This window comes from Strix uralensis, chromosome Z (assembly GCF_047716275.1).
Source record: "Strix uralensis isolate ZFMK-TIS-50842 chromosome Z, bStrUra1, whole genome shotgun sequence".
In the NCBI taxonomy this organism is placed as follows: Eukaryota; Metazoa; Chordata; class Aves; order Strigiformes; family Strigidae; genus Strix; species Strix uralensis.
In genome coordinates this window covers 54,474,520-54,499,659 of record NC_134012.1, presented here as the reverse complement: position 1 = coordinate 54,499,659, position 25,140 = coordinate 54,474,520, and the positions used below count along the sequence as shown (strand labels likewise).

Here is a 25,140-nt window from a genome sequence, read left to right as displayed (position 1 = left end):
CCCCCCAGTACATGTCAGTGAAACTCCCAGTGCCCCCCAGTATGTCCCAGTGACCTTCCTAGTGCTCCCCAATATATCCTAGTATGTCCCAGTGCCCTGCAGTACATCCCAGTAACCCTCCCAGTGCCCCCAGTATGCCTCAGTGCCTCCTAGTATATCCCAGTAACTCTTCTAGCACACCCCAGTTACCCAACTATGTCCCAGTGCCCTGCAGTACATCCCTGTAACCCCTCCAGTGCGCCCCAGTATGTTCCAGTGCTCCCCAGTACATCTCAGCGACCCTCCCAGTGCCCCCCAGTATCTGCCAGTGACTCTCCTAGCGCTCCCCAATATATCCCAGTATGTCCCAGTGCCCTGCAGTACCCCAGTAACCCTCCCAGTGCCCCCCACTATGTACCAGTGACCTTTCTAGTGCTCCCCAATATATCCCAGTATGTCCCGCTGGCCCCCGTATGTCCCAGTGCCCCCCCCCAGTCCATCCTAACAACCTTCCCAGTGCTCCCCAGTTTGTCCCAGTGCCCCCCAGCACTCACGGCCAGCAGCAGGTCCCGCTCGGCGCGCAGCAGCAGGACGTTGGCGGTGATGGTGGCCACATGGGGGATTTGGGGACTGCCCGCCCCTGGGGGGAAGCTCAGCCCCTTCCTTGTCTCCTCCGTGTGCCCCAACAGCTGCAGCACCCCCCAGTCCCCCTGCAGGGGAGGGGCATCATCACTGGGGGGGATATGGGCTATGGGGGTGGGGGGGAATTGGGGTGTCCCAGGTGGGAACTGGGGTCCTACAGCAGAATATTGGGGTGCTGTAATGGGATACTGGGGTGATATGAGGGATACTGGGGTGATACTGGGAGTACTGCAGTTGTATGGAGGAATACTGGGGTGTTATAGGGGATATTGGGGTGATATGGGGGGATTGGGGTCCTGCAGCAAAATATTGGGGTGCTCAAGGGAGATATTGGGGTGATATTGGGGGTCTATGGGGGATATTAGGGTGATACAGTGGGATTAGGACCCTATAGGAAAATATTGGGGTGCTAGAGAGGGATATTGCGGTGATATTGGGGTTCTACAAGGGGATATTGGGATGATACGGGGGGATTGGGGTCCTTGAGGTTTTGGGGTGCCAGTGTGGGTTTTGGGGTACCTGCACGGCATCAACAGTGCCGCGGCAGACGAGGTTCACGAAGCGGACGGTGCGGCAGTGCTGGGGGGGCCAGGATGCAGCAGGTTCCAGCCGTACTTCTCCAGGATGCTGAGTGCCATCTGCAGCCCTCCCAAACCCTGCGGATGCCCCCCGGCACCTGGGGGGGACAGGAAGGGTCAGGGGGAGCCCCCAAACCCCCACTGCACCCCCACATCCCCCCACTCCCCCTCCCACTGCCCCCCATACCCCATTCCCCCATATTTTGGGTGCCCCCCCGCATTTTGGTTGCCCCCCCCTGCATTTTGGGTGTCCCCCTCCTGCATTTTGGGCCCTCCCCGTACCAGGCACAGGTTGTCACACAGCAGCAGGGCCCCGTCCAGGTGCTGACACTTGTCTCGGGGGGGCCAGGGGACCCCCAAAATCGGGCTCAGCTCAGCCGGCATTGCCTCCCCGGGGTCCCGGGTCAGAGCTGCCTCCAGTGCCACACACAGAGCCCCAGGATTGGGCAGGGGGGACCCTCGCTGCCCCGCGGGGTTCGGGGGGACTCCTCTGGGTCGGGGGTGCCCCCTCGGAGCGGTCCACGATGGAGGGGCACCCCTGGGAGGACCCCGCGGTGTGGAGGGAGCCCTCAGGATCTCGGGGGGCCCCTCAGAGGCCTCTGGGATGGGGGAGGGGGGGGCCCGGGGTGTGGGGGTGTGGTAGGTAGGGTCCGGCGACCGGAAGATATCGCGTTGTACGGAAAGATAGAGCCTCCCTCCCTGCAACCAATCCATATGGATCTCTGACGTAAGCAGGCGGAAGTGACGAGGTAAACCCAGGTTATATAAGGCAGTGTAACCTTTCAATAAATGCCATTTTGCCTCCTCCACATTGGTGTATGTGTGCTGATGGACCAAGCAACCTGGGATTTGGTTGCCGTGCCGTTCCTGAATCAGGTCGCCACGCCTTGAGAAAGGCAACAAAGTGGTGCCGAAACCCGGGAATTTCGCCTGGATTTGGTGAACGGCGGCCGGAGCGGCAGGACCAGCCTGGCGGGGAGGACGCTCCCGGACCATCAAGGAGAATGGAAGCCCTTGTAAAGGTCGTATCTGAGCTGCATAAGCAGTGGGGGATTGATTGTAAGCCTAAAGATTTTACCCTTGCAGTTGCGAGGCTTTTACAGATTGGAGTCATTGATCAGCCGGTGGATATACTCCACCCAGAAACGTGGGATAAATGCACTAAAGTGTTTGCTGAGGAGACCATGTCCTCAGGCACGGCGAAACACCTTAAGGCATGGGGGAAGGTCGTGCAGGCTTTGAAAAAAGCCCTGCAGGAGCAGGAAACATGGAGGGCGGCAAGGGACTGTTTATTAGCTGTCCCGAAACTTGGTGTCGGAGCAGCCATGCAGACCTCACGCCCTCTAAATGATGATAATTCAGCGGACCCTGGGGACCGGCAGGAGGGTGATACCCCCCCCCCTCAATCCCCAAACCACCCTACTCCGCTCGTGAGGGATCAGGGGCGGGCGGAGTCCCTCTGGGGTGGGCTGGCCGGGGAGGCTGGGAATGCCGCAGAGAAAATAGAATCTGATAACATCTGGGTGAGACCACCGCCCTATGCGCCTCTGAATGGCACTGACCGGGAAGAGAAAGGGAGGGGCGATGATGTTCTTGGTGAAGATAAGGAAGGAATGCAAGACTTAACGAATACACGTGGGCAAGAAGATAAGGACAACAAAGAAGAGAAAGGCGGTATGGACAATCAAAAGGGGAAAGCCAATCAGAGCATTTACCCAGTAATATGCCCGCATTCTCCACCAATGGAGAGTGAGGAGGAGGAGAATGGTAGGGATGGTCAGAAAGGGGAGGCGGAGGCGACTAAGGAGTGGAGGACCAGTCAGAATGTCCGCCTACAAACATGCCCCTATAGAGTAAACTCCTCCCCGGTCAGACGAGGGGGCGAGTCGAAGGGGAGGGAATTGCCCGATTACGGACAAAGTAGGAGGGGTCGAAGTCCCCAAAAGGAATGTAGGCGGGACAGGAGCCCAAAGAAAAAACACCAGAGCCTGGAAGTGACTAGTGAGTCGAGTTCCGATCTTGAGTCGGATGCAGATGGAGACGACTGGCTTACGGCTGATTTAAACTCAGATGAAGATGAGACAAAAATTGGAACTCAATATAATACTGCTCATAGCAAAAAAGGAATACGAGAGAATAAAATTCCTCTTACGGATTGGAGGAAAATAAAAATTGCATGTGCAGATTGGGCCCCCTCAGCCGCGCTAGCGTACCCGGTTAGAGTAATGGGAGATGGTGATGGGGCACGAAGAGTGTACTCTCCTATAAATCCTAAAGATATACAGGCGATCATTAAGGCGATCGCTGATAAGGGGCTCAATTCTGCCATGGTCTCTACTTTAGTAGATGGCATCTTCGGAGGAGATGACATGCTCCCATTTGATATAAAACAAACCTGCAGGCTGATTTTTGATGGCGCAGGGATGATAGTTTTCAAACAAGATTGGGAGGACAACTGTGTGAGACAATTAGCTCAGGTAACAGGGGTGGACCACCCATTGTATGGTTCTAGTTTACAACGATTGATGGGAACGGATCCAACAATGATCACACCTCAAGCGCAGGCTCTGGGTCTGCGAGCCCATGAGGTGATGACAACCACCCGTGCAGCTAGGGAAGCTATTCGTACAGCTTCTAAGGTTATTGCCAAGCCGTCCCCATGGTCAACTATAAAACAAAATGAGAGTGAGAGTTTCGCGCAGTTTGTGGATCGCCTTCAAGCAGCGATTGACTCTTCCTCCCTGCCTGCAGAGGCAAAGGGTCCGGTAGTCGCAGACTGTTTACGCCAACAATGCAATGCCAGCACTAAAGAAATTTTACGATCGCTGCCGGTGGGGTCGAGTTTGGCAGACATGATTAGACATGTCGCGAAAGAGGAACATTTAGTCCTGATTCAAGCAGCTGTCCATACCGCAATAGCTAGCATAATAGCATGTTTTAAATGTGGCCAAGCAGGCCATATCATGGCAAATTGCCCTCAATTAATGAATCCACCCACGATACCTACCTCACGTCAGATATCACCTAAAGGTCCATGTTGGCGCTGCGGTAAGAACGGACATCATGCAAAGGAATGTAAATTGAAGAGTCAGGGAAACGGGAGGGGGAGGAGGCGCCTGAGCCGCGCACAGCTTCCTCCCGTACGAGATATGAGGCGGCAGCAAACCCAAATATTAGGAGACATGGACAAACATATGGGGAAATATATTGGTGCCCAGGTTCAAATCCAGGGAAAAGTTATTGTAACTACCCTGGATATTGGTTTTGTGGATATTGGGGTTGTGAAACCATAGTGACGGGTAGTAGATGGACACCAGAAAGAAAGGATGAATTTTTACGAGTGAGCTGGGGATCTAACCGTTTCCAGTTGGTTTTGGAAATTTTAAATCCAGGTGATTCAGGGTGGCTTTTAGGTAACATGTGGTCTCCGTTTCTTCAGAGAAGTTACAAAGATATGGGAGTACTTGTGCAGATCATTAAGACTGTACCCCAGGCACCTCAAGCTATTGGGCCCAATCTAGTCCTTAATCCACAGATGCCTAAACCTGTAAGACATGACACTACGACTGCCGTTAGAAAAGCGACTCCTACTGATGCTGAAATTTTGGCAACGTTTGATCCTAAACTACCCCCTTTATGGAAATTACTAAATTCGACATACCAAATATTAAATTCAACAAATCCAAAGATGACGACACATTGTTGGCTTTGTTATGATGTACGACCTCCTCTTTATGAGGCAGTGGGTATACCTTCTGAACCAAAATGGGTGAGTGGGCCTAATCCGATACAATGTTTGTGGAACGATTCTCAAAACAAACAGGGAGTAACAATGCAGCAAGTGTCAGGGCAAGGTGCATGTGTTGGTGTAATACTTCTTGAAAAAAGAAGTCTATGTAAGTTTGAGATTATACAAGACAGACAACAACTTAATAAAAACAACGGAGAAATAGCTGATTGGTTAGTCCCGGCTACTAATACAAAATGGATATGTTCAAAGGCTGGAATTACTCCATGTATATCTATTAGGAAACTTAAGATAAAAGCTGAATTTTGTATACAAGTATTAATTATTCCGAGAATTATATATCACCTGGAGGAATATGTTTATGATCATTTGACTTCTTCAACCTTGCACCATGTACAAAAGCGAGAACCTTTTACCGCTCTGACCATAGCTACCCTATTGACCATAGGAGCCGCGGGAGCAGGAACAGGAATAGCTTCATTAGTTGAGCAGAATCAAAAATTTCATTCCCTTAGAATGGCAGTGGATGAGGATCTTACTCGAATTGAGAAATCAATCAGCGCTTTAGAACAATCGCTGAGTTCATTGTCGGAAGTAGTTCTCCAAAATCGTAGAGGATTAGATCTCTTGTTTTTACAACAAGGAGGATTATGTGCTGCTTTGGGGGAAGAATGCTGTATATATGCAGACAACACTGGTGTCGTTCGTGATACTATGGCCAAACTCCGGGAGGGTTTAGAAAAAAGAAAGAGGGATAGGGAAGCCCAGCAAGGATGGTTTGAGTCGTGGTTTAATCGTACGCCATGGCTAACCACCCTCATTTCTACGCTAATGGGACCGATTATACTGTTCATGCTAGTGTTGATTTTTGGACCATGTATATTGAACAGGCTTGTGCTGTTTGTTAAGAGTCGACTAGAAAAAGTTAACATAATGTTAGTAGAACGTTGACAGTTGCTTTGAGAACGCAACATTAGTATATAATCTTAGTTTGATCATTTTTATATAGAAAGGTATGTTCTATGATTAATGAATTTCTTCTGTTTTCTATTTGTCCGATATGTCCTATGTTTATATAAGCTCTTTATTGTAACCTTTTTAGTTTGTTATGGTTTATCAACTTAATGACACGTAATAAGGGATTTTTAGTCATTTTAGATGCTACTAACTTAATGTGCCTTGTATTTTATATTTTTAAACTTTTATACTTCTGCCCATTTACTTTAAGCATAGGGAGGGGGGAAATGTGGTAGGTAGGGTCCGGCGACCGGAAGATATCGCGTTGTACGGAAAGATAGAGCCTCCCTCCCTGCAACCAATCCATATGGATCTCTGACGTAAGCAGGCGGAAGTGACGAGGTAAACCCATGTTATATAAGGCAGTGTAACCTTTCAATAAATGCCATTTTGCCTCCTCCACATTGGTGTATGTGTGCTGATGGACCAAGCAACCTGGGATTTGGTTGCCGTGCCGTTCCTGAATCAGGTCGCCACGCCTTGAGAAAGGCAACATGGGGGGAGCCCCCTCTGCCGGGACGGGGGCGCTGGGCTTGGCCTCTTCTGCCATCACCTGAGGGGTGTGAAACGGGGAGAAAAAGGGAAATGGGGGGGGGGGTGGTGGTGTTATGGCAAAAATAACGAGTTAACGGGGCAGGGGTGGCACTAATGGGGGTGCACCCCTCACCTGGGGTCCCCGAGGGGTCCTGCCCCCCAAAACCCCCCTGCTGGGGGGGATCCCAGTGGGCAGGGGGGTCCCTCTCCCCACCCTGTCAGGGGGATCCCGTCCCCCGCTACCAAGTGCCCTGTCAGGGGGGTCCCCGGGGGGGGGGAACGGGGGTGTGTGAGGGTCCGGGGGTACCAGGGAGAACTCGGGGACCCCCATCCCCAGCGCGGGGGGTGCCGCGGGGAGGGGGTGCCCAGCGAGGAGCCCCTGCCTACCTCAGGGGCCGGTGGGGAGAGGAGGAGGAAGAGGAGGAGGAAGAGGAGGCAGCGGCACCCACCCCGACAAGCACTGCCTCCAAAATAGCGGCGGCGGCGGCGGCTGAGGAGAGGAAAACGCCTTCCCGCCCTGCGGCCCTCACGCCGCGCCGGCCCCGCCCCCGAACGGGCTGCCCTCACCCGACATGGCGGCCGCGGCGTCGCTCCGCACCCCTCCTCCGCATTCTGCGCATGCGCCCCACTGGCCCCGCCCTTGCACTGGCACTGCCCACACTCCCCATGGAGGCTGCAGTGTAACTCCGCACCCCTTCCGCGTTCTGTGCATGCGCCCCGCTGGCCCCGCCCCCGCCCTGGCAATGCCCACACTCTCCAGGGCGGACCCCGCTTCCCCCAGGGCCACCATGATGGCGGTGGTGACGGCCCCGCGGTTCCAGCCGCTCCTCTGGGCCCTACGGGCTCCGATGAGGCGGGAAGGCGGGTAGAGGGGGCCTGGGGTGGGGGGGACCTCGGGGGTGGAGTCACGCCCGCGTCGCAGCCTCACCCCGCCCGGGGAGTGTGAACCCGGCGGCTCTGGGGGGAGTTGGGGTCCTCCCTCCCCTCTTCCCCTCCCCCGCCCTTCCCGGGGGGCACCGGGGGCCGGGACGTCCCGGCGAGCGCCCCGACGGCGGATTCCGCCCCCCCCCGCCCCGGGGCCTGGCAGGCGCGGGCCCCGCTGGCGAGCGGGGCCGTGGCGGCGGGGCCCGGGCGGGCGGCGCCGGCTGCAGATCTCGCAGGAGGCGCAGAAGCGGCCGGCGGGGCTGGGGCGGCAGCTGCAAGGTGAAGGGGAGAGCGGGGCCGCCGGCCTGGGGGGACCGGCCCGGGGTGGGGGGGCCGGGCCGCGCTGAGCGGGGCCTCGGCGGCGGCCATCGGCGGAGGGGCGCGACCGCGCGGCCCCAGCTGGCGCTGCCGCGGGCGGGAGGACGCCGAGCCCGGAGCTCGGGGGAGGCGCCGGGAGCCGCCCGGCCCGGCCCGGCGGGCCCTGTCGCGGGCCCCCCCGAGCGTCCCGTGAGGGCTCCGCCGCGCTGCAGGAGCGGGGCCTGGCTGGCGAAGGCCGTCGTGCGGCCGCGGGAGCAGGGGCCGGCCCGGAGGCAGGAGCCGAGCCGGCGGGGGTGGCTTGGGGCGGCCCCGGGCAGGGGCGGGCAGCCCGGGCCTGGTTCGCCCGGGCCCAGGAGCGCTGGCGGGAGGAGGGTGCCCGAGCTGGGCGCAGGGTCGGGGCAGGCCCGGCCCGGCCCGGAGCCCGACGGTGCGTCCGGCGCTGCTGCCAGGTCATCCCGCTTCTGCTGCCCGTGCGTGTCTGCTGCAGGCGAGCAGGAATCTGCAGTGGCTGAGCGGGACTGGGGTTGGAACTAACTGTACTTGCTAAATAATGAAAAGCAGTTTTGAAAACTCGTTTCTCCAACTTCGAGGGCCCGCTGGACTTCCAGCCCGCTGGAAATACTGTTTTGGGGTCCATAGTGGCCGTGGGCTGGGCACGGCTGTCTGGGCCTGTCTGCTCATTCTGCTGCCATCGCTGCCAGAGCTGAGCAGGGAGCGCTACGTGTAAAAGAAACCCTGTCTCAAGTTCTTTAATAATAGGTAAGGTGAAGCTTCCCTGTGTCATAACGGCTTCTTGTTCGCCGTATCGGCAGCACTGGGGAATGTGCTGTGCTTGGGCTGTGAAGACTCAGAGAAAAGCTGGTGCGGGAGGAGCCGAGTCTGTTACAAGCTGCATTTGCTCATCTTTCTTCTCTTTATCCACCCAGGTGCTGCAGTACCGGACTCGGTGTCAAGAGCTGGAGCAGCAGCTGGGAGCAGGAGGGGTGAGTGTGGAGGTTGCTGACTACAGATAGTGCATGTAGCATTCATGCACACAGACAAAAAGCTCCTGAAAACAGTGACAGAGGAAACCAAAGTTTCGCTACCTGGGGATTTAGAGAAGCGCTGTAAGTTTGCCCGTCACTGTTTTGTCCCGTTGCCATTCTTAGAGCAGCCAGTAGTCCCAGAAATGCCAGTCCAGAAAACCTGTTGAAGAAGGATTTCAATTTTGTGGAAGAGTGCTTTACTGCCAGAGTGACATTTGTCCTAGGTCTCAGGAGAGGGCTGTACTGCCTGTTATATTATAAGGCTGTCTCTGAAAAAGAGTTGGCTGAAACGCAGCATTTTGGAAGGTAAGAATGGTGGCGTTCAACACACAGAGCTGGCCCTCTGCTTTTCTTTCTGCTTGACAGCTAAAGTAAACCTAGGAGACAAAGGATAGGAGAGTATTCCCAGGCTTCAAGTCTAAGTGAGTGCTCACGGTGATGAGCTAAGGATACCCAGCTGTGAGAGTGTGACAGTGGGAGGCTGAGGAGAGCCACTCCCACTGAGTAACACCCTTCCCTGCCTTCCCCTCCATGGTCAGGAAGCCACGAGCTCCTGAGGTGCCAAAGAAACAGAGGGGAAAGCGGTGGATGCTAACAGTAGTGAAGGGAACACAAGAGTTTGACTAAACATTTCCTTTCTTCTTAAGGGATCCCTTCCAGGCAGGGGAGAAGCCACAGAAGACCACAGCCTGGAGAAAGCACTGCTTCAGTTGGAAGAGGAGCATCAAAGGTAAGGGGAAGAAGTGTTACCTTACATTTGGTATCCTGGATGCTTATGGAAGTGAGGGAAAACCTGTCGGGTTCTACCTGGTTTCCCCAAGGGAAGCAGTTGGGCAAGTTGTTTAGAAAGGAGAAAGGTCCACAGACTGTTCTGTGGTGCAGTAGTAGTGTTGCGTGCTGAATGGCTCTGTTTTGAGCAGGGGGTTGCTCTGGGTGACCTCCAAAGGTCCTTTTCCAGCCTAAATTCTATGATTCAGTAGGTGAGCTACTCAGCAGAGCCCCATTTTTGGTTGAGAATCAAGCCCTGACATGCTGAACATTTTGTGGCGCATGAGTTTTCCTGTTTGATTCTCCGCGAATAGCACACCCTGTGCTTATAACAGAGTCCCCAGTAGAGCACTTGCACCACAGGCATCTTCTGCCACATTTCTTTCTTTGCTTTTCTTTTTACCTCTGTCCGGGAGATGAACTGTGTGTGCTGTGTTACGTATGTTGCAAACTAAGGTGGGAGAAACACGACTCATGTTTTGATCCAGAAACTGAGTTTCGTGCTTGTTCACAGGGTAGCAGTTCTTTAAATTTTGTTCTTGAAGTGTTTCCTGGGTGGGATGTCAGTCTGTGGCCCCAAAGTCATAAGCCTGCAGCGCCTGGCTCTTCAATTTTCAGTGGAAAGTTTCATATAAAGCTGTTTCCCTTACGTATATGGTGCTGTCTTTGTGGTGTGCACTTTACTGGGTCAGCAAGGTGGGGTCTTTGCTACAGGTCTTACCCAGTGTATCGTACAGACAGGGAGAGGCTTAAGGAGAGGGTGAGGGCAGTGGTGGGTACAATCATTGCAAGGGAAGAGGACATAGAAACTGAGGAGAGTGGAGGAAGAGAGTGGTCAGGACAAGGATGGAGAAAGGTGGTGCACCCAGTGATCAGAGAGCACGAAGGGAAGGCAAGACATTAGCTGTGGGCATCATCAAAGGAAGGGGGAACGAAACTGTAGATGGAAATTGAAGGCTCAGAGCAAGGAGAAGCAAATGAGTGTGCCATCACAGAGAGATCTTAGTTAACCCTAGAAGGCACTTTTACTGCCTCTCAGTTTGACAACAGTCAGCGTTGAAGGAGTTGGAAAGTCATGGGGGTGCTGCCTGTGGACAGCAGTTGTTCCGTGACCTCATTGCTGTTTCTCCCTTTCCAAGGTGTGAGCATCTGGCAGACGTGAACACTCTCCTGCGGGAGCACCTCGATAAAGCCAGTGAGGTTAATTCAGCCCTTAAAAAAGATGTTGAAAAACTGACGGCGGATTGGATGAGGGCCCGGGAGGAGCTGGAATTGAAGGAGAGCGAATGGCGCAGTGAACGTGAGGTAGGGATAAGGCTGCGGGAATGTCAGACGTGATGCCAGAGGGGAATGAGAATGCATTTTATTTCTGGCACAGGCGACTTGCTGTGTGAAAGTTGTGGCTCCATTGAGGCTGTGTTGGTGCTGACTGGCAGGAGGCAGGGGCGTGAGATGGAGGAGTGTCATCAGACTGTGTGGATGGGAGATACCCCCCTGCTGTGACCACACTGCTCGGTCTTAAAGGCAAACGGTTGCTGTTGCTGGATGCTGTAGGGCAGTCCCACATGAACGGTCGTTGTTTCAACGGTTCCTAAATCGCTGTCTACAGCAGTGCAGAGCAGAGAGGTCTGTGTGTTTTCAGACTCAGAGTAGCCAACAGCAGAAGAGGACAGGCCTCCCTTACCAGTAGCCTGTTGTAAGCAAATCTGACACTGGTCTTGGAGGGGCTTGTTTTTGTCGTCTTCCACCAAGACTGTTTGACACCTCTGCAGGGCGAGATGATGAATCGTGGTCAGTTTGCTTTGCTGATCCGCACTCCCGCAGGAGAAGTGTGGATGTTCCCTTCTCTGAAGTCAGGTGGCAGGCCCACTGAGGATGCCTCTGTGGTACCTCTTCAGCCCTTGATGCCCCTGTTGGAATTGTTATTAAAGGAGACCTGGTGATGATGGTTGTGCTCTCTCCTATCTGAAAGACTTGTACAGTGACAGCGGAGGCTGAACTGGCATTTCTTGTTGTCTTTGCCTGTTTAGCTTTCTGACAGCTACTTAAGGGGTGAACGTAACCGTCTGCTCAGCCTGTGGCGCCAGGTGGTAACCTTCCACCATCATTTCCTGGACATGAAGACTGCCACTGACCGGTGAGTAGAAGTTCAGGCTGGACCTCTTGCAGAAAAAATGTAGCTTCCCTTCACAGCTGCTTTTTAAGCCTTGATGTTACTTTAGCTGCAGCTAAAGGTAGGATTTCTCCTTTGGCAGTCTGAAGCAATGCCATTAAGCATGCTTTTGGCTATTTTCAGAATAATATTTTTTGAGCTGGGGACACCGCAGGGCTCAGGCTATAAGCAGTGCAGAGGCCCTGAAGAGATGAACTGACTCTGTTGATGTTTGGGCGTATTAACACAGACAGGGGCACATGTGGACACCTTGGAAGAGACTCACCAAAGCTGTGCGTGCAGCATGTAGAGCGGTCCCTTTCACAGAGTGATTAACATCTGCCTTAAATCTCGCTGGCTTTCTTTTCTCACTGCTCCTGACGGAAAGGTCATTCATGAATATTATCTTTTTTTTCCTTCTCATTTCCAGCTTACATTTATTCTGGTCAGTTTGTATCCGTTTATTCCTGTAGCAACATTGTTGAGAGGAAGAATAGCTTCTTGACCCTGTTACTGCATTTATCCAATGTATTTTGCTTAGTTTGATACCTTCTTTTGATGACTGTTTTCTTGTTCTTGGTCTCTCTGAGGTTCCTTTCTCGCAGCTGCCTTCTATGCAAACAAAACCAGTGTAGCCATAATAGTACATTCTTCTGTTGAAACTGCATGCAGTTTCAAACTGTGAGTTACTGTCAGCCATTTACCTTACTTGGCTGTAAGCTTTCCTTAATGTGCAGGGTATGCCCTGACCTGCTAGTTCATTCTTGAAGCCTTTTGGCTGTTCCATACTTCTTATCTCTGAGGAGAAAATAGCCTCACTCTTCAAACTGTCAAATAGACCCATTGCTCAACTATCAAGATATGTCCTGATCTCAAAGTCTCAGATGAATGATTTGTCCCCAGCAAAGATGTCATCTTTCCTGCCAGCTTTTACTGCTGCACAGTTAACGTGCTTCAGAAGTGAGTCAGCCGATAAAGACGGTGGTGTGAGTATGATCTCTTTCTTGATCCTTCTGCAGAGATTTGTCCGAGCTGAAGGCAGAGCAGATGAGGCTTTCTGGATCTGTACTTGTAAACTGCTCCCGCCTGAACTCTGACGTGCAGCTCTGGGAGCCCATCAGTGTGGGCAGACCTGTCCTAAAGGATCAGGCACAGCAGCAAGCGGAACAGGAAACAAGCCAGAAGACTTGGGAAGTGATGCACTTACAAGTCAAGGGGGACCTGGAGAAGAAGGAGCTTCAGGACAGGTAAATGTGTTTTAAACTTTGCTTTTACCAACATTACCTTTTGTGGCTGCTTCTTGGATTCGTAGATGGGCTGTGTTCATGTTTAAAACATACCCGTTCTGCACAGCCTTGTTTCTGTCCCTAGCCAAGCTATGGCCTTCAACAGCAGGATAGAAAAACACGTCTGACCGACAGAAGCTTTTGTAAGACAAGACTGGAAAAGAGATCACAGTGTATTACAGTGTTTTTGCTGTTACCTGGTTCTTGGTGAGAAGTTGAGACCATCATAAAGAGAGCTGTGTCTCTTGTGCAGCCCTTTTGCTACCCAGGGCTGTGCAAAGGAGTTGGGAGGAATTTGCCCAGGGCCATCCTAAGCCCCTCTGTACTGACAGTTCCTTACAAGACTGAGTGCAGAAGTCCTTTGGGGCAGGAAGGGCCATTTTGCAACATCAGGCATATTAACCTGTAGAGATGAACGCTGCCTTCGCTGTATTTTCTGGGCTGAACTTTCTCTGCTGTGCTTCTGGGAGCTGCTTAGCTCTTTAGCGGGTGATGGTGTGTGATGCTTTTGGAGTGGCACGTGGACCTTCTCTTCTCAGGGTGACGGAGCTCTCAGCCTTGCTCGTACAGTCTCAGAAGCAGAACGAGGAGAAGGAGAAGACCGTGAAAACACTTAACGACACTGTGGAGATTCTAGTATGTTTTACCTTTATTTGGGAGATGGCCCAATGGTTGTTCTCCAGCTTTAGCACAAAGGGGTGTGGTTTCCTCAAGAGAAAGAGTGGTGAGGACGCTGATGTGTGGGAGCATCAGGCACGTGTGAGTCAGCCCAGGTGCCAGGTGCAGACAGTGACGGGGAGCTGCAGACAGTTCTGGGGGTTGCACCAGTGCTATTCTGCCTGTGACTAAATCTCCAGGGATCAAAGTTCCTTGGAATTGACAGCTTCATAGCAGCCTGTGAAAATCAGCTGGTGGTCTTTCTCTTCTTAGTTTTAGCAAAGAAGGAATTCAACAGACGTGGGAAGGAATATACTGGAATCAGTAGGGCTGAGGCTTATCAGCACGACGATGCTGCTGAGGCTGGGAGCGCTGCAGAGGGGAGCAGCTCTTCCCTGCCCACCCTTTGCTTATTCTATTCTCAGGAAGCAAGTCTGTTAGAGAAAGAATGTGAAGCTTCATTGACTAAAAGTGTCAAAGAAGAGAATCTTTCCCTCCAAAAGCTGATAAAAGATATTACAGAGGTGAGTACAGAGTTGGGACCACATCCCTGTAATTTGATTTAAAAGTACTTGAGGAAGGCAAACAACTAGCCCGGGGAATAGATATATGTGTTTTATACTGTCTGTGTTAACTGCTACTGGCTGTTTAATTATTATACCACTTTTCTGACATAAAACCTGTTATAACTTCTGAGTTGGCTGTCCTGTGACACTTGAGCTAAGTCACTAGAAGTTTCAGTACCTTTGCCTTTCCCGTAAGGTCTCTATTTGACTATGCTTTCTGAGTTGGCTACTTGACATTTGTGTCCTAGTGTTGCCTGGAGGCTTCTCCCACCTCTTGAGCAATGACTCTGTTGTTCTTTAGATTTTTATAAAAGGTCACTGACTGAATCAATGCATGTGCCAACTCTGCTCCTTTCACTCTGCATTCACTGACCATTATTATTTCCCCAGAATTGCAACTGATCTAACTGTTTAGGGCTAGCTTTAGCTTAGTCCTATGATTCTGTGATTCTATGAGTCTGTGAGTCTATGATTCTGTGAGCTGTTAGAGCCTCTTCAGGCTTTGAGGAAGATGAGAAATCGGTGATCACACAAGACTCTTCACTCTGAACTAACTGATTTTGATACCCTGGAAAAAGAGCTTGAGAGAATCATGTCACTGAAGGAGACCAGGGAGTTTGTCATCCTTTAAATGTCAGTTTCATAATGTACAATCTTGGGATATTATGGGATAACTTTGAGAGAATTGTTTGTTTCTGATGGTCTGTTCTCTGTTAGATAGTCAGTCTTGGAGTCCACGGTATGTTTGGCAAATACCCATCAGAGGTGTTATATTGAAGAAAAAAAGCTAAAAAATCATGGTTAATCTTCAAGCAGACAGTGTTGTTGACATGAACTGCTGTACGAATAGAGTCTACCATCTCTTTGGCCGCATCAGCCAGACTTTCATAAATCACCCCAAGGGCTGTTTCCCTGCCCAGCATCACCTCATTGCAGCCAATGCACTTTGATCTTTTTCTTTTTTTTTCCAGAAGGAGAAACCATGTGTATTTTCACTTTCTTCAGTGAACAAAGTTGCTTTTGCTCTAAACTTTCTGAAAATTTCCAGCACTGGGACAGATTCTGATAGAATTCCAGTTTGCAAGGTGGCAGTTCTGGAAGATGCCATATTTTTGCATGCAAACACGTAGTCTGGTGTATTTATGTTTGCTGTGAAGGGGCTGTGTGGTCCCAGGCAGCCCAGCGTGGCCATACTCATCACTTCCAAGTTAACAGTCCCAGTGCCTTTTGGCAGCCCAGGGTATTAGCGTGGTATAGAGCAGATGCTCTTAAACTTCCAGCCCGCAGTACAGGAGCTCTTTCTCCTCCAGCTGATGCAGAAGTGGCACTGGCTGGCTCTGCACAGAACTCCAGAGAAAGGACTCTAACTGTCTTTTGTCCTGCTTTCATGTTTACCGCCAGCAAGAGTCAGCTCGCAGCGGTCTGAGCAGCTGCGCCAGGAGTCCTCTCGCCAGGGGCACGCACTGGCCACGGTGTCCAAAGAGAAGGAGTTCCTGGAGCATGAGAAGGCTGCCCTAGAGGTGCGACTGGCAGCCCTGCAGCGGGGCAGACGAGGCCTTTCAGAGCAGCTGGCAGAGGCCAGGTAAGGGTGGGGAGGAAACCCTAGGCAGGACATTATATAATGGCTGTAATTATAAAGGTGGTAATCATTACACGAGGATTTTTTGCATCCTGTGTGCTTTTCAAATGTGTTCACCTTCCACAGGCAGAAAATGAAAGAATCTTGAGCAAAATGAAAAAAAGTATACTATGATTTTAATGTTGTTTTCCTGACAGCTAAAACTAGCAAACATCTCCTGGGCCTCAGGCTCAGGTTTATGCCCCCTTGCACATTCCTGTGTGAAGTCCAAAGCAAAGCAGCTTGGCTCTGAATTGAGTAATAATTAAACCCTGCAGACGTTTACTGAAACTGAAGTTTCTCTCTGGTTTTGGTTTCTTGTTCTATGCATTTGAACATAGATCTTTCCTTACCAAGTAGTTGGACTGTTGATGGCTGTTCCATGCAGACGTTGTGAGTAGGACACTGCCATCTAGGGTGGAGCCAGAGGCTGGTGCTGCAGATCTCGAGGGCCTTCTGGTTGGAAGCTAACTCTTGTTACCTGTCGTGCAGGACCCACAGCTGGTTACACCAGCAGCTGGGAAACCTCTTTTGAATCCTCACGTCTTTGAGGATTCTTGCCCATCACTGATGTCTGCGTCCTGTACTCCTTACCACCTGCTGTTTAGAGACAGATGTTGTGGAGAAGTTACACAGGGAAGGAGCAAGATTCTGTCCTTCTGCCTTTCTAAGATCATATGTGACAAGTTCGGCTTTTCAGAAAAAAAAAAGAGTTGTTTGTCCTCCGTGTAGGTGTTTTTTAGAAGACTCCTGAACTTGCAGAGCTGTACAAATGATGTTTTAGACATTGTTTCTCATGTTTCTTGACTTTTACACTGTATTACTCCAAAGTATGCATTAGGATGGCTGATAAATACCCATTTTGACTCAGTGTGTTTCTTGAGAGCTGCTGCTTCTTCTGAGCTCCAACATCTCTTATTTGATCCAGCTGAGTTACGTTTGGTCAATTATTGGGCTGTTACTAAACTATTAAATGTTCAGCTCCTTTTTAAAATATATTTGTTTTTTCACTCTTGCCTTATAAACAGGAGATCCTGTTTGTTATAACAAACAGGGTAGAAAATAGGAATGCTGAAAAGTGCAGAAAATCCTGGACCACCTTCCGCTTGCCCCATGGCTAACTGTCATCTCTATTTGCAGTCCCAATAAAGCCACGTGTTTGGAGATCAGGGCATGCTGAGGCAGCAGGAGAAGCTTAGTCTGGCCAGTCATAAGACGCTTGCCTTTTAGATTTACCAAAAAGAAAGCCAGTACATTGAGGAGGAAGTTCCCCTCCAGCCTGTGGGGGTTTTGCTACTGCCCAGGTTGAATGCACGCCTGCTTTCCAGCACTTTCTCCTGTGAATGCTTTTTGCAGAAGTAGAGGCTGGAGGGACCAGGTGCTGCATGTACTGCTGTCCTCGGTCGTTGTGTTGTCTGCTGAGTCGTTCTTCCAGATCGGAGAAGTGGCAGCTAAAGCCTGAGTGTTTGACAGGTGGCATTCTCTTGGCAGGAACCGTGCGAAGGCCGGCAGACACCACCACTGCAGGCACAGGAGGAGTCCTCCTCAAAGACGGCAGCTTGGGCATTTACTGAGCAGGTCTTGGCTGAACTTTTTGACTCGCCCTTGCACATCGTTTGTGAGAGCAACTCTTCTAATGACCCCACCGAGAGAGGTTTGTGTTATTTTTTCTTTTTCATATGTGAATGTAGCAATGTAGCAAGCAGAATAGCCATAAAACAGACTCGACAGTCCCATTCCGTAGTATGTGCTAAAAGGAAACTTTTTTTATTCCTTTACAATTGTAGCTAGGAGAAGGGAGAAATGCACGTCCAGTCCCTGTTCCAATAAATAAACCACAGTGAAGAAAATAAAACAGAAACCAGCATCTGGAAGAGCAACTAGATAGACGTTGCCCAACTTTGCCCAAAACTTTATATTGTAGAGCTTAAGTTTTCTCAGGTGTGTTGGCTGCAGGGCTTGGGTAGGGGGTCTCCTGATGGAGGTGGGAGCTGTGGGAAATTCAGGCCTGTTGGGATCCCACCATGTAGCAGTGTGTAGTGACGACAGGCAGGCGTCCTAAATGGGGTGGATTTACGGAGGAGCTGGAGAGGGCCACGATAAGCTGAGAGGCTGGGAACCCTGTTTCTTCATCCGGTTCTTACTGCTGGATGCTGCTCTGTTTCAGTGCATGACATATGCAAAACCTAGCATCAAGACTGACATATGTGTATGTATATATACATAAAGAGGTCATGTTTATACAATAAGAAGATGAGTAAGTTCTGTGTTTTCTATACCTTGGTGGTTATGAAAAAATGGTTAAGTTGCAAATAAGAAAGACTTACACAAAAAAGACAAAATTTTAATAAGCTCGTATGCATCCTGGGTTTTGGGAATCCAGTTCTGCTGCTCAGCTGTCAGTGTTCCTGTCACAGATATTACTTGAACTTTTTCCTTTTTTCCATATTGTAATCTTACCATTTAGATAGCAAATGGACAACAAAATGCACACAGGAAGGTCTGAGCTTTATTCTTACAGAAGGAAAAAGCTTAAATGCTCAATTGCAAGCAAAATTTTAATACCGAGGCCAGCAGACCATACAGCAAGGTATCCAACCATCTGTAATGGCGAGCAGGAGCAGGCTGGGAGGCCATACACCATGTGTGGCTAAACAGGTGTGCATGTGTGGTTATTGTGTGGCGCTCTGTAAGGAATGAAACCAGGAGAATATGTTGCAGTTGATATTTTATGGATAGATGCCATGTTGTTTGGCTTAGAGATGTTTACCAAATAGGAGAAAATATTTTTTAAAGTCTCCTAGTAACATTGCTGTTGAGCTCTGCTACACGCAGAGCTGGCTTGAGCGTAACTAACACACTTGGAACTGATACTAGCAGTGACCCCTTTAATTTTTAAAATGTTCTTGATGATCCTGTAATAGCCACATGCCTAATTTTAAGCATAAGTAGTCTCCTGTGCTGGGTGTTAAGTTTGCATGTAGCTGTTATCAGAACTGGGGCCAGACAAGTCATATTTGCAGACACAGCACCTGCTCTCAGCTGCAGTTCACACTCTCAGAAAGCTCAGCCCTCAGTGCTTACACAGAGTCCCCAACTCATGAGTAGCACACACGATACGGTGGAAAGTAGTGACAGTGTGGCATCAAAAAGCTTTTACATAGTTTGAAGTCTCAATTAGAAGAAAACCACAAAGTGCTGTATACACAGGTATGTCTATCTTCATATGATGAATTTCTAGTATCACTACTGTAAATAATTAAAATTTGAAAACAAAGGTAAAAAGGACTAGTGCAGCAATGATAGAGTGAAGAGGTGCTCTGAAGTGTTGTGAGGTAAAAAGGTGGGAAACATATGCAATGAAACATCTACAGTGCTTGAAAACACCATATGTTGCTTTGCCAGGAACTCCAGCTGTGCCGCTTAACTGTGCTGAGCATTAGTCATGAAGCACACCACCTTCCTGGGATGGAATTGGAGTTAATGATCCTGCCTTTAAACGGGCTTCCTAATGCAGGAAGTCTCTCCAGCCTCAAGCCTGCAGTCTTCTATTGCAGCAGGGGCCATCACCCTTGTTAGAACTTCTTCTGCAGTATAACTGATAAAAACCAAGTTTGCAAGCCTAGTTATGAAGTGATTCCTAATGCATTTTCTACGATATTATTACCTTGCGTGCCTTGGGGTAGTAATATCCTTTGATGCCTTTTGGAAACAAGAGACCTGCCCTAGTGTGTGGTAGATCCCTCCTAGCACACCTTCCTACACTGTGGGCAAGAACACATCTGGGAATCCACCTAGGAAGATTTGCGAGTGCCTTTTGCTACAATGGCTTGATTCACACTGGCCTTTCCAGATGTTAGATTAGGCAGATGTTGCCATTGCAAAGTGGCTCCAGATCTGCCAGATTGCTTCCCAAGGAATATCTCCCAGAGTCAGTGAAATCCTCACATGGCTTAAGTGACATGCAGGTGCCGGTGGTGGACACTCTGTGAAAATGTTGACATCAAGGATCAACCATCACTCATGTGAAAAATGTATATCTCAGGACTTTAGTGAAATCCTGTGTCACCTGTAATAGCATTTTGCTTTCCCCATTCAGTGACCAATGCAGAGCCTCAGCACCCTGCAGGTCACAAACAGGTGGAGAGAAAGCTTTGTGCATCTGAACTAGTAGTTGGAAGAGAAAACAAAAGCGTTCAGAGAACAGCACAAAATATTCAGCGCCTTGCCAGGATTTGGAAGTAAATAATGACATTCTGCTATATTCTGCCTAAAATTCTCTTTATAGTTTCTCTCAGACAAGGTTTAAATACCTAATTCATCACATTAATTTAGAGACTGAATTGAGGCATTTAAATTAATGTCTCCTCCTTTTGGCAACAGGGAAAGGAAGGGGCTTGTAAAATGTGAGGTGCATCCAGTGAAAACACAAACTCAGTTCTCAGGAATGGTCGGAAAAGTGAAGGAAGATATAAACATAGGCAGGTTCCAGACAAGCACAAGAAGGTGGCTCTTCACAAAGCACACAATTCACTTGTATCACTTCTTGCTGCAAGACATTGTAAATTATAAAAGTTATTTGGGTTTTCAAAACAACGAATTAATGGAAAAAGTCCATCTAGGCTTACTAAACACAAAGAAACCATCACCTAAAGATCAAAGAACTCTTTGGAAAGTACTCACCAGTTTTTTCTAGGTCTTCTCTGCCCTTTCATCCAGACTAGACAAGTGTTGTTAAAGGTTATCTGGTGAAAGTTTGTAAGACTGTTTACAAAACAAAGACTGCTTTGTTGCTATTATTATCAACTTGGAATTAGTAATCTGTCTTTTTTTTGGAAAATATTCATGACTTGCAAAAGACTTAGAAAATGCTTGGCAAATATCCAGAGACTGAATAATCGCACAAGTGAATGGCAAGAGTGAATTTGTGAACTGGTTCATAAGATTAGTAAATCAATCTGCAGTGTAGCTTTGAGGATGGAGCTTCTGATTTTTAGCACACAATTATGATTGTGGAAGGATTTATGAAAACTGCTTTGAAAATGCACTAGACTAGCCTTTAGTCCAAACTATGCATATGGTCTAATTCATTATATTTTGAGCTGTCAGTCAGGTAAATGCTAAAAGCAAAAACAACTGCAGCTTCAGAGTGGTGAAGGAAAGAGAATATTCCCATGCAAGCCTTACCTGCTTAGAAAAACAAGAGAGATCCCCACTGAGCAGCCTATGCAGATGATTAATCTTCTGCTTTCCCTGTCCACTTCTATCTGACTAGGAGGTTCCTGCTTGAGATTACACCTGCAGTCTTGTTCATGTCTTAACAATTTGTGAGGATTTTTCATTCATATTCCAGGTGCTGTAATGGAATAGAAAATGTATGTGTGGCTGAACTGTGCCGTGAAATCTCTAGTATCCAAGGAAACAGAGAACACACATGGACAACTCATCTTGTAAAAAGCTTAACCAAATTATCCCTATCATTTTACTTGTCCAGGGGACTTACTTTCTCACTCAAATAAGCCAGTGTAAGAATATTTAAAATGTCAAAATGGAACCCACACTGCAAAATATAGATCCTAGTCTCAAGCACCCTAGTTCTTAACAGGATTTTCATCTGCAGGTGTAATTTTGGTCTACTAAAGTCACGAGGATGAATCACAGACCATTATTTGTCTCCAAAAATCTGGATCATCTCTCAAGATGAGATATTGATTGCAGACAGCTTGAGGTTAGACATATTTTTTTGCAGGTTGCTAGTTCATGCCTGCCAGTAATAAGAAGGAAATTGTAATGAGGTGGTTAGGCAAAAAATGAGAGGTACTGGAGTGAAAATACTGGAATACTATCCCGTAATCTCAAAAGAACAACAAAAGGAAAATGTTTCCTTGTGTTTTCACTACAGTTTACCTGCTGCCACCCAGAAATGGGAACTGCTGAAGTGCTAGGAAAAATGTTTATGTCTCGAGCTTTCCATTGCAGCAGGGTGCTCATGTTATGAGTAAAAATGGGTAGAAACTTTTAGGCCAATGGTATGGATAACTGGCTCTTTTTGATCTGTTTTGTGCAGCCAAGCAAAGCCTGTGTAATGCTTTTTGTTCTATTGCTTGCTTTATATATATTTATATATATAAATATATATATATTTATATATATAAAGCTGGTATCATTACCCAGAGTTTCTATGTCAGTGAATAACCAAGTGCAGACAAACCCTTAAGCGTAGTGGTAAGGGGCCAAAATGGGGCCCAGAAGTTGTGTGTTAGTTTCCATGGCTTATTTTTAGAGTTAGGAAAAAAAGGAAACAATAACAAATGTAAAATCGTAATGATAATCAGTGTAAGAGAAGCGTATTCCTTGTTTTAAGGTGTGCTTTGGTATTGCCCCACAGCATGCATTCTCTGGATATGTAGGACTACATACACACACTCATGAGGGGTGCCGGAGGTTGGCCTAGACAGTTCAGATTTGCCATAGATAGATTTTCAGGTCCAGGGTAGAGCTTATAGTCAACTGAGAGTTCAGGCTGCCCAAGTGCATGATGGCTTTTCGTAGTGCCACCTATCAGGTGAGAAGTGGACAGGGCTAGAGCTACCCAGGCTTGCATCTGGACAGTCCCAGCAAGTTTAGATGCACATTTATGCGTATACTCCTCTCAAGCAGAGAGCAGAAGACAAGGCTAAACAGGTCTGAATATAAATGTACTATCTATGTAGGCATGAAAATTGCACTGGCTTCAGTGGGAAAAGAGTCAGTACCCCCTAACACTGGTGCTGGTGTGGTGCACCTCTGTGCACAGTCCATGCAGACTGTGAGGAGTCATGTAGACCCTCAGGAAGGCTGCAGCCTTACCTACAAACCATACCTGCTGACAAGGTGGCAGTCTGACTCTCCACTTGCAAGCTAAGGCAATTAATTGCTAGACATGCCCAGTGTGAGGGAAAACTGAGCATCTACTGAGGTGTGGGTATTTACGAGGAGATAGAATAAACCTTTGCAATTTTAATGACTTCAAAGTGAATCCCATTATTCTGGGAGGGGGTAATGTCTAATTGATGATTTTTGCTGATCTGGGCTAGGTTCTACTTTATTTGCAAAAGAATAAAACAGAGGTCCACGCTGTACAGTCAGGACTTTCTTGGTCAGTACTCAGTCCAGCAGCCAGCTCCGACAGCTGCAATGGACACTGATGCCTAAGAGCTGCACCAAAATGTGAAATTAAACAAAAACAATTAATAATTACCCCAGGGAATTTGCTTGACTTATCCACTGTATGACTTAAGAGTCAAAAAATGACCTGTTATGAAGATCCATTTTGACAGCCTTTGCTGCAACCAAGTGTGCTCCTGGGTGTGTACTGCTTAGTGACAGAAGCTAGCAAACTCTATTTTTAAAACAATAATACCTAAGGAATGGTATGACTGAAAAACTTCTGTTAATATTTACTGTGTTTCAGAGAAGAGATTGTTCCTTTCTGAGAAGAGCACCAGGTTCACCTGGAGGTGGCCAACAAGAGTTTGTTTGAGACCAGACCAGTTCGGCACTCTCCAGGTGAGTGGTTTCAAGACCTGGGGAATGGCTTTCTGTGTCCCAGAACACTTTTAATAGATACAGCGGGAGGCCTCACCTCTACTGAAGATGATTTGCCTCATTTTCAGGGTGTTTCCAACCATTTCTCATCATTGTTCAGCCCTTTCTCTCACTTCTTCAGGCAGGGGAAAGGAAAAATGGCCCTGAAATAACTGTGGTCTCAACTATGTCATCATTTATCAATTTCTACAGTCCACCACATCTGACGGTATAGTCCAAGGTGTGTGATGAGACCGTGCTGTGAAGTGCAGCCCATCAGCCCCCGATGTACTTGTCTGTCAGTCATGGACCATAGGAACCCAGAAGAAAAATGGGCAGAAATGCCTCTGAGGAAGGTGCTGTCAAGAACTGCTGCACCTTTGCACTGTGAAAAGACACAGCAATACTTCAAGGCACCATCCCTGTGGCAGCAGGAGAGATGAAGCCAGGGAGCCAAAACTCCTTCTGCTCCATCTTTCTTGCCACATCTCTTCTTGCCTGGTGTGCCTCAGGAGGTGTGAGCAGAGCCAGAGGCTGCACATGAACTGAGTTGCCTCGCTTTCTCCTCTGACATGAGCATCTTTGCAGGAGCTGATCCCTGAGCGAAGCTCGAAGGAGGAGGATGAGCAGTAGTATAGCCTTGTGACTAGTGCAGATGAGCACTCCTGATCCCAGATGTTTAAAAATTGCAGGATGCAATGGAATAATACAATTAGCCAGGAAAAAATACCAGGAAATTAAAATAAAGCTTGGGCCCTTTTTACTCATTTTTTGTCCTTTAGAGCCACATTCAAGTTATTTTCTAGCTTTTCTTCACATCTGTGACAAGTAGAAATATACTCTTATTTTCTCTTTTTTTAAAAAAAGGAAGAAAACTACACTGTCACTATTTAATCCCCTGCCTCATCATGAATAAAGTGAGACTCAGGATTGAATTCTGAGAGGGATAGGAAAAGCCCTTCTCACGTCATGCCTGCAGGCCATCCTTGCAGTAGAGCACTGTCACCTGTGCTTTCACATTCTTCTTATAGTTCCTCACTTTTCCAAGTAAAAAGTCAAGCATCTGCACTGTGGTCTCATGAACTGAGATGATGGGCAATCCACATAATGGAAGAGACACTTTCCCCATCTTGTGTTTTATGATGCAGGTGTTCATTCCTTCCTCTCTTCCACCTCCTCACTGACCACTCCTTTGAGAATCGGCAGTGTCCAGCTGCCCTTTCACAGCTGGAAGGAGGTGGCTGCAGACAAAGCCACCATGCTGTCCAAAACGACTTTACTGCTTCTTGCACAAGCAATGCATTGATTTTGTTTCAAAGGTTTCTTTCTAATAAAATGAATGTCAGTAACTATAAAGTCTCTGACAAAATGTGGCATACTCAGCATTACAGGAGCCAAGCTCAGTTAAGCAAGAGAGAGGCTGTTTTGCTCTTATTTGAGAACAGCAGGAAGAGAACAGGAGGTGGAGAGCTGTAACATGTGCCTGTCTGGGGACTAACAGTGCACAGCATGGGGAAGAGGGAAACTGGAGGACTGGGATTATGATGTGTGAATTTTCTGAGCTGTGCAGTTATTCAGCTGATCTTTTCCACCAAAGCTTCACTGTCATTAAAGGACACCCAATTAGGATATGTAGTGAGGCAAATGTATTCTCAGACTCAGAGGAGTGTACTTGCTTATGAGCATCATCCTTATATGCTGCTCAATATATTTAAAGCAGTGGTGATTAAAGCTACCAAAAATAAAGCTATCACACATTCCA

The 25,140-nt window shown here is 48.6% G+C and overlaps 2 protein-coding genes across 2 annotated transcripts in view; one reads left to right on the top strand and one right to left on the bottom strand.

Annotated features, from left to right (window-relative positions):
• LOC141938267 (uncharacterized) overlaps positions 1-7,072 on the bottom strand; it is a 16,906-nt gene extending 9,834 nt beyond the window's left edge. The window contains exons 1-4 of the mRNA XM_074856916.1: positions 7,066-7,072; positions 6,886-7,015; positions 1,141-1,297; positions 534-689 (exon numbers count right to left, since the gene is read on the bottom strand). Of these exons, the coding sequence (XP_074713017.1) occupies positions 534-689; positions 1,141-1,297; positions 6,886-7,015; positions 7,066-7,072 (450 nt within the window). The remainder of the gene's footprint in view (positions 1-533; positions 690-1,140; positions 1,298-6,885; positions 7,016-7,065) is intronic.
• LOC141938266 (centrosome-associated protein CEP250-like) lies at positions 7,071-25,140 on the top strand. The gene is made up of 12 exons (XM_074856915.1): positions 7,071-7,178; positions 7,259-7,363; positions 8,667-8,723; positions 9,413-9,495; positions 10,673-10,838; positions 11,564-11,670; positions 12,705-12,932; positions 13,511-13,607; positions 14,054-14,152; positions 17,304-17,466; positions 23,266-23,360; positions 23,521-25,140. The coding sequence occupies exons 1-12, from the start codon at positions 7,071-7,073 to the stop codon at positions 23,611-23,613; spliced, it is 1,401 nt and encodes a 466-aa protein (XP_074713016.1). The 3' UTR covers positions 23,614-25,140.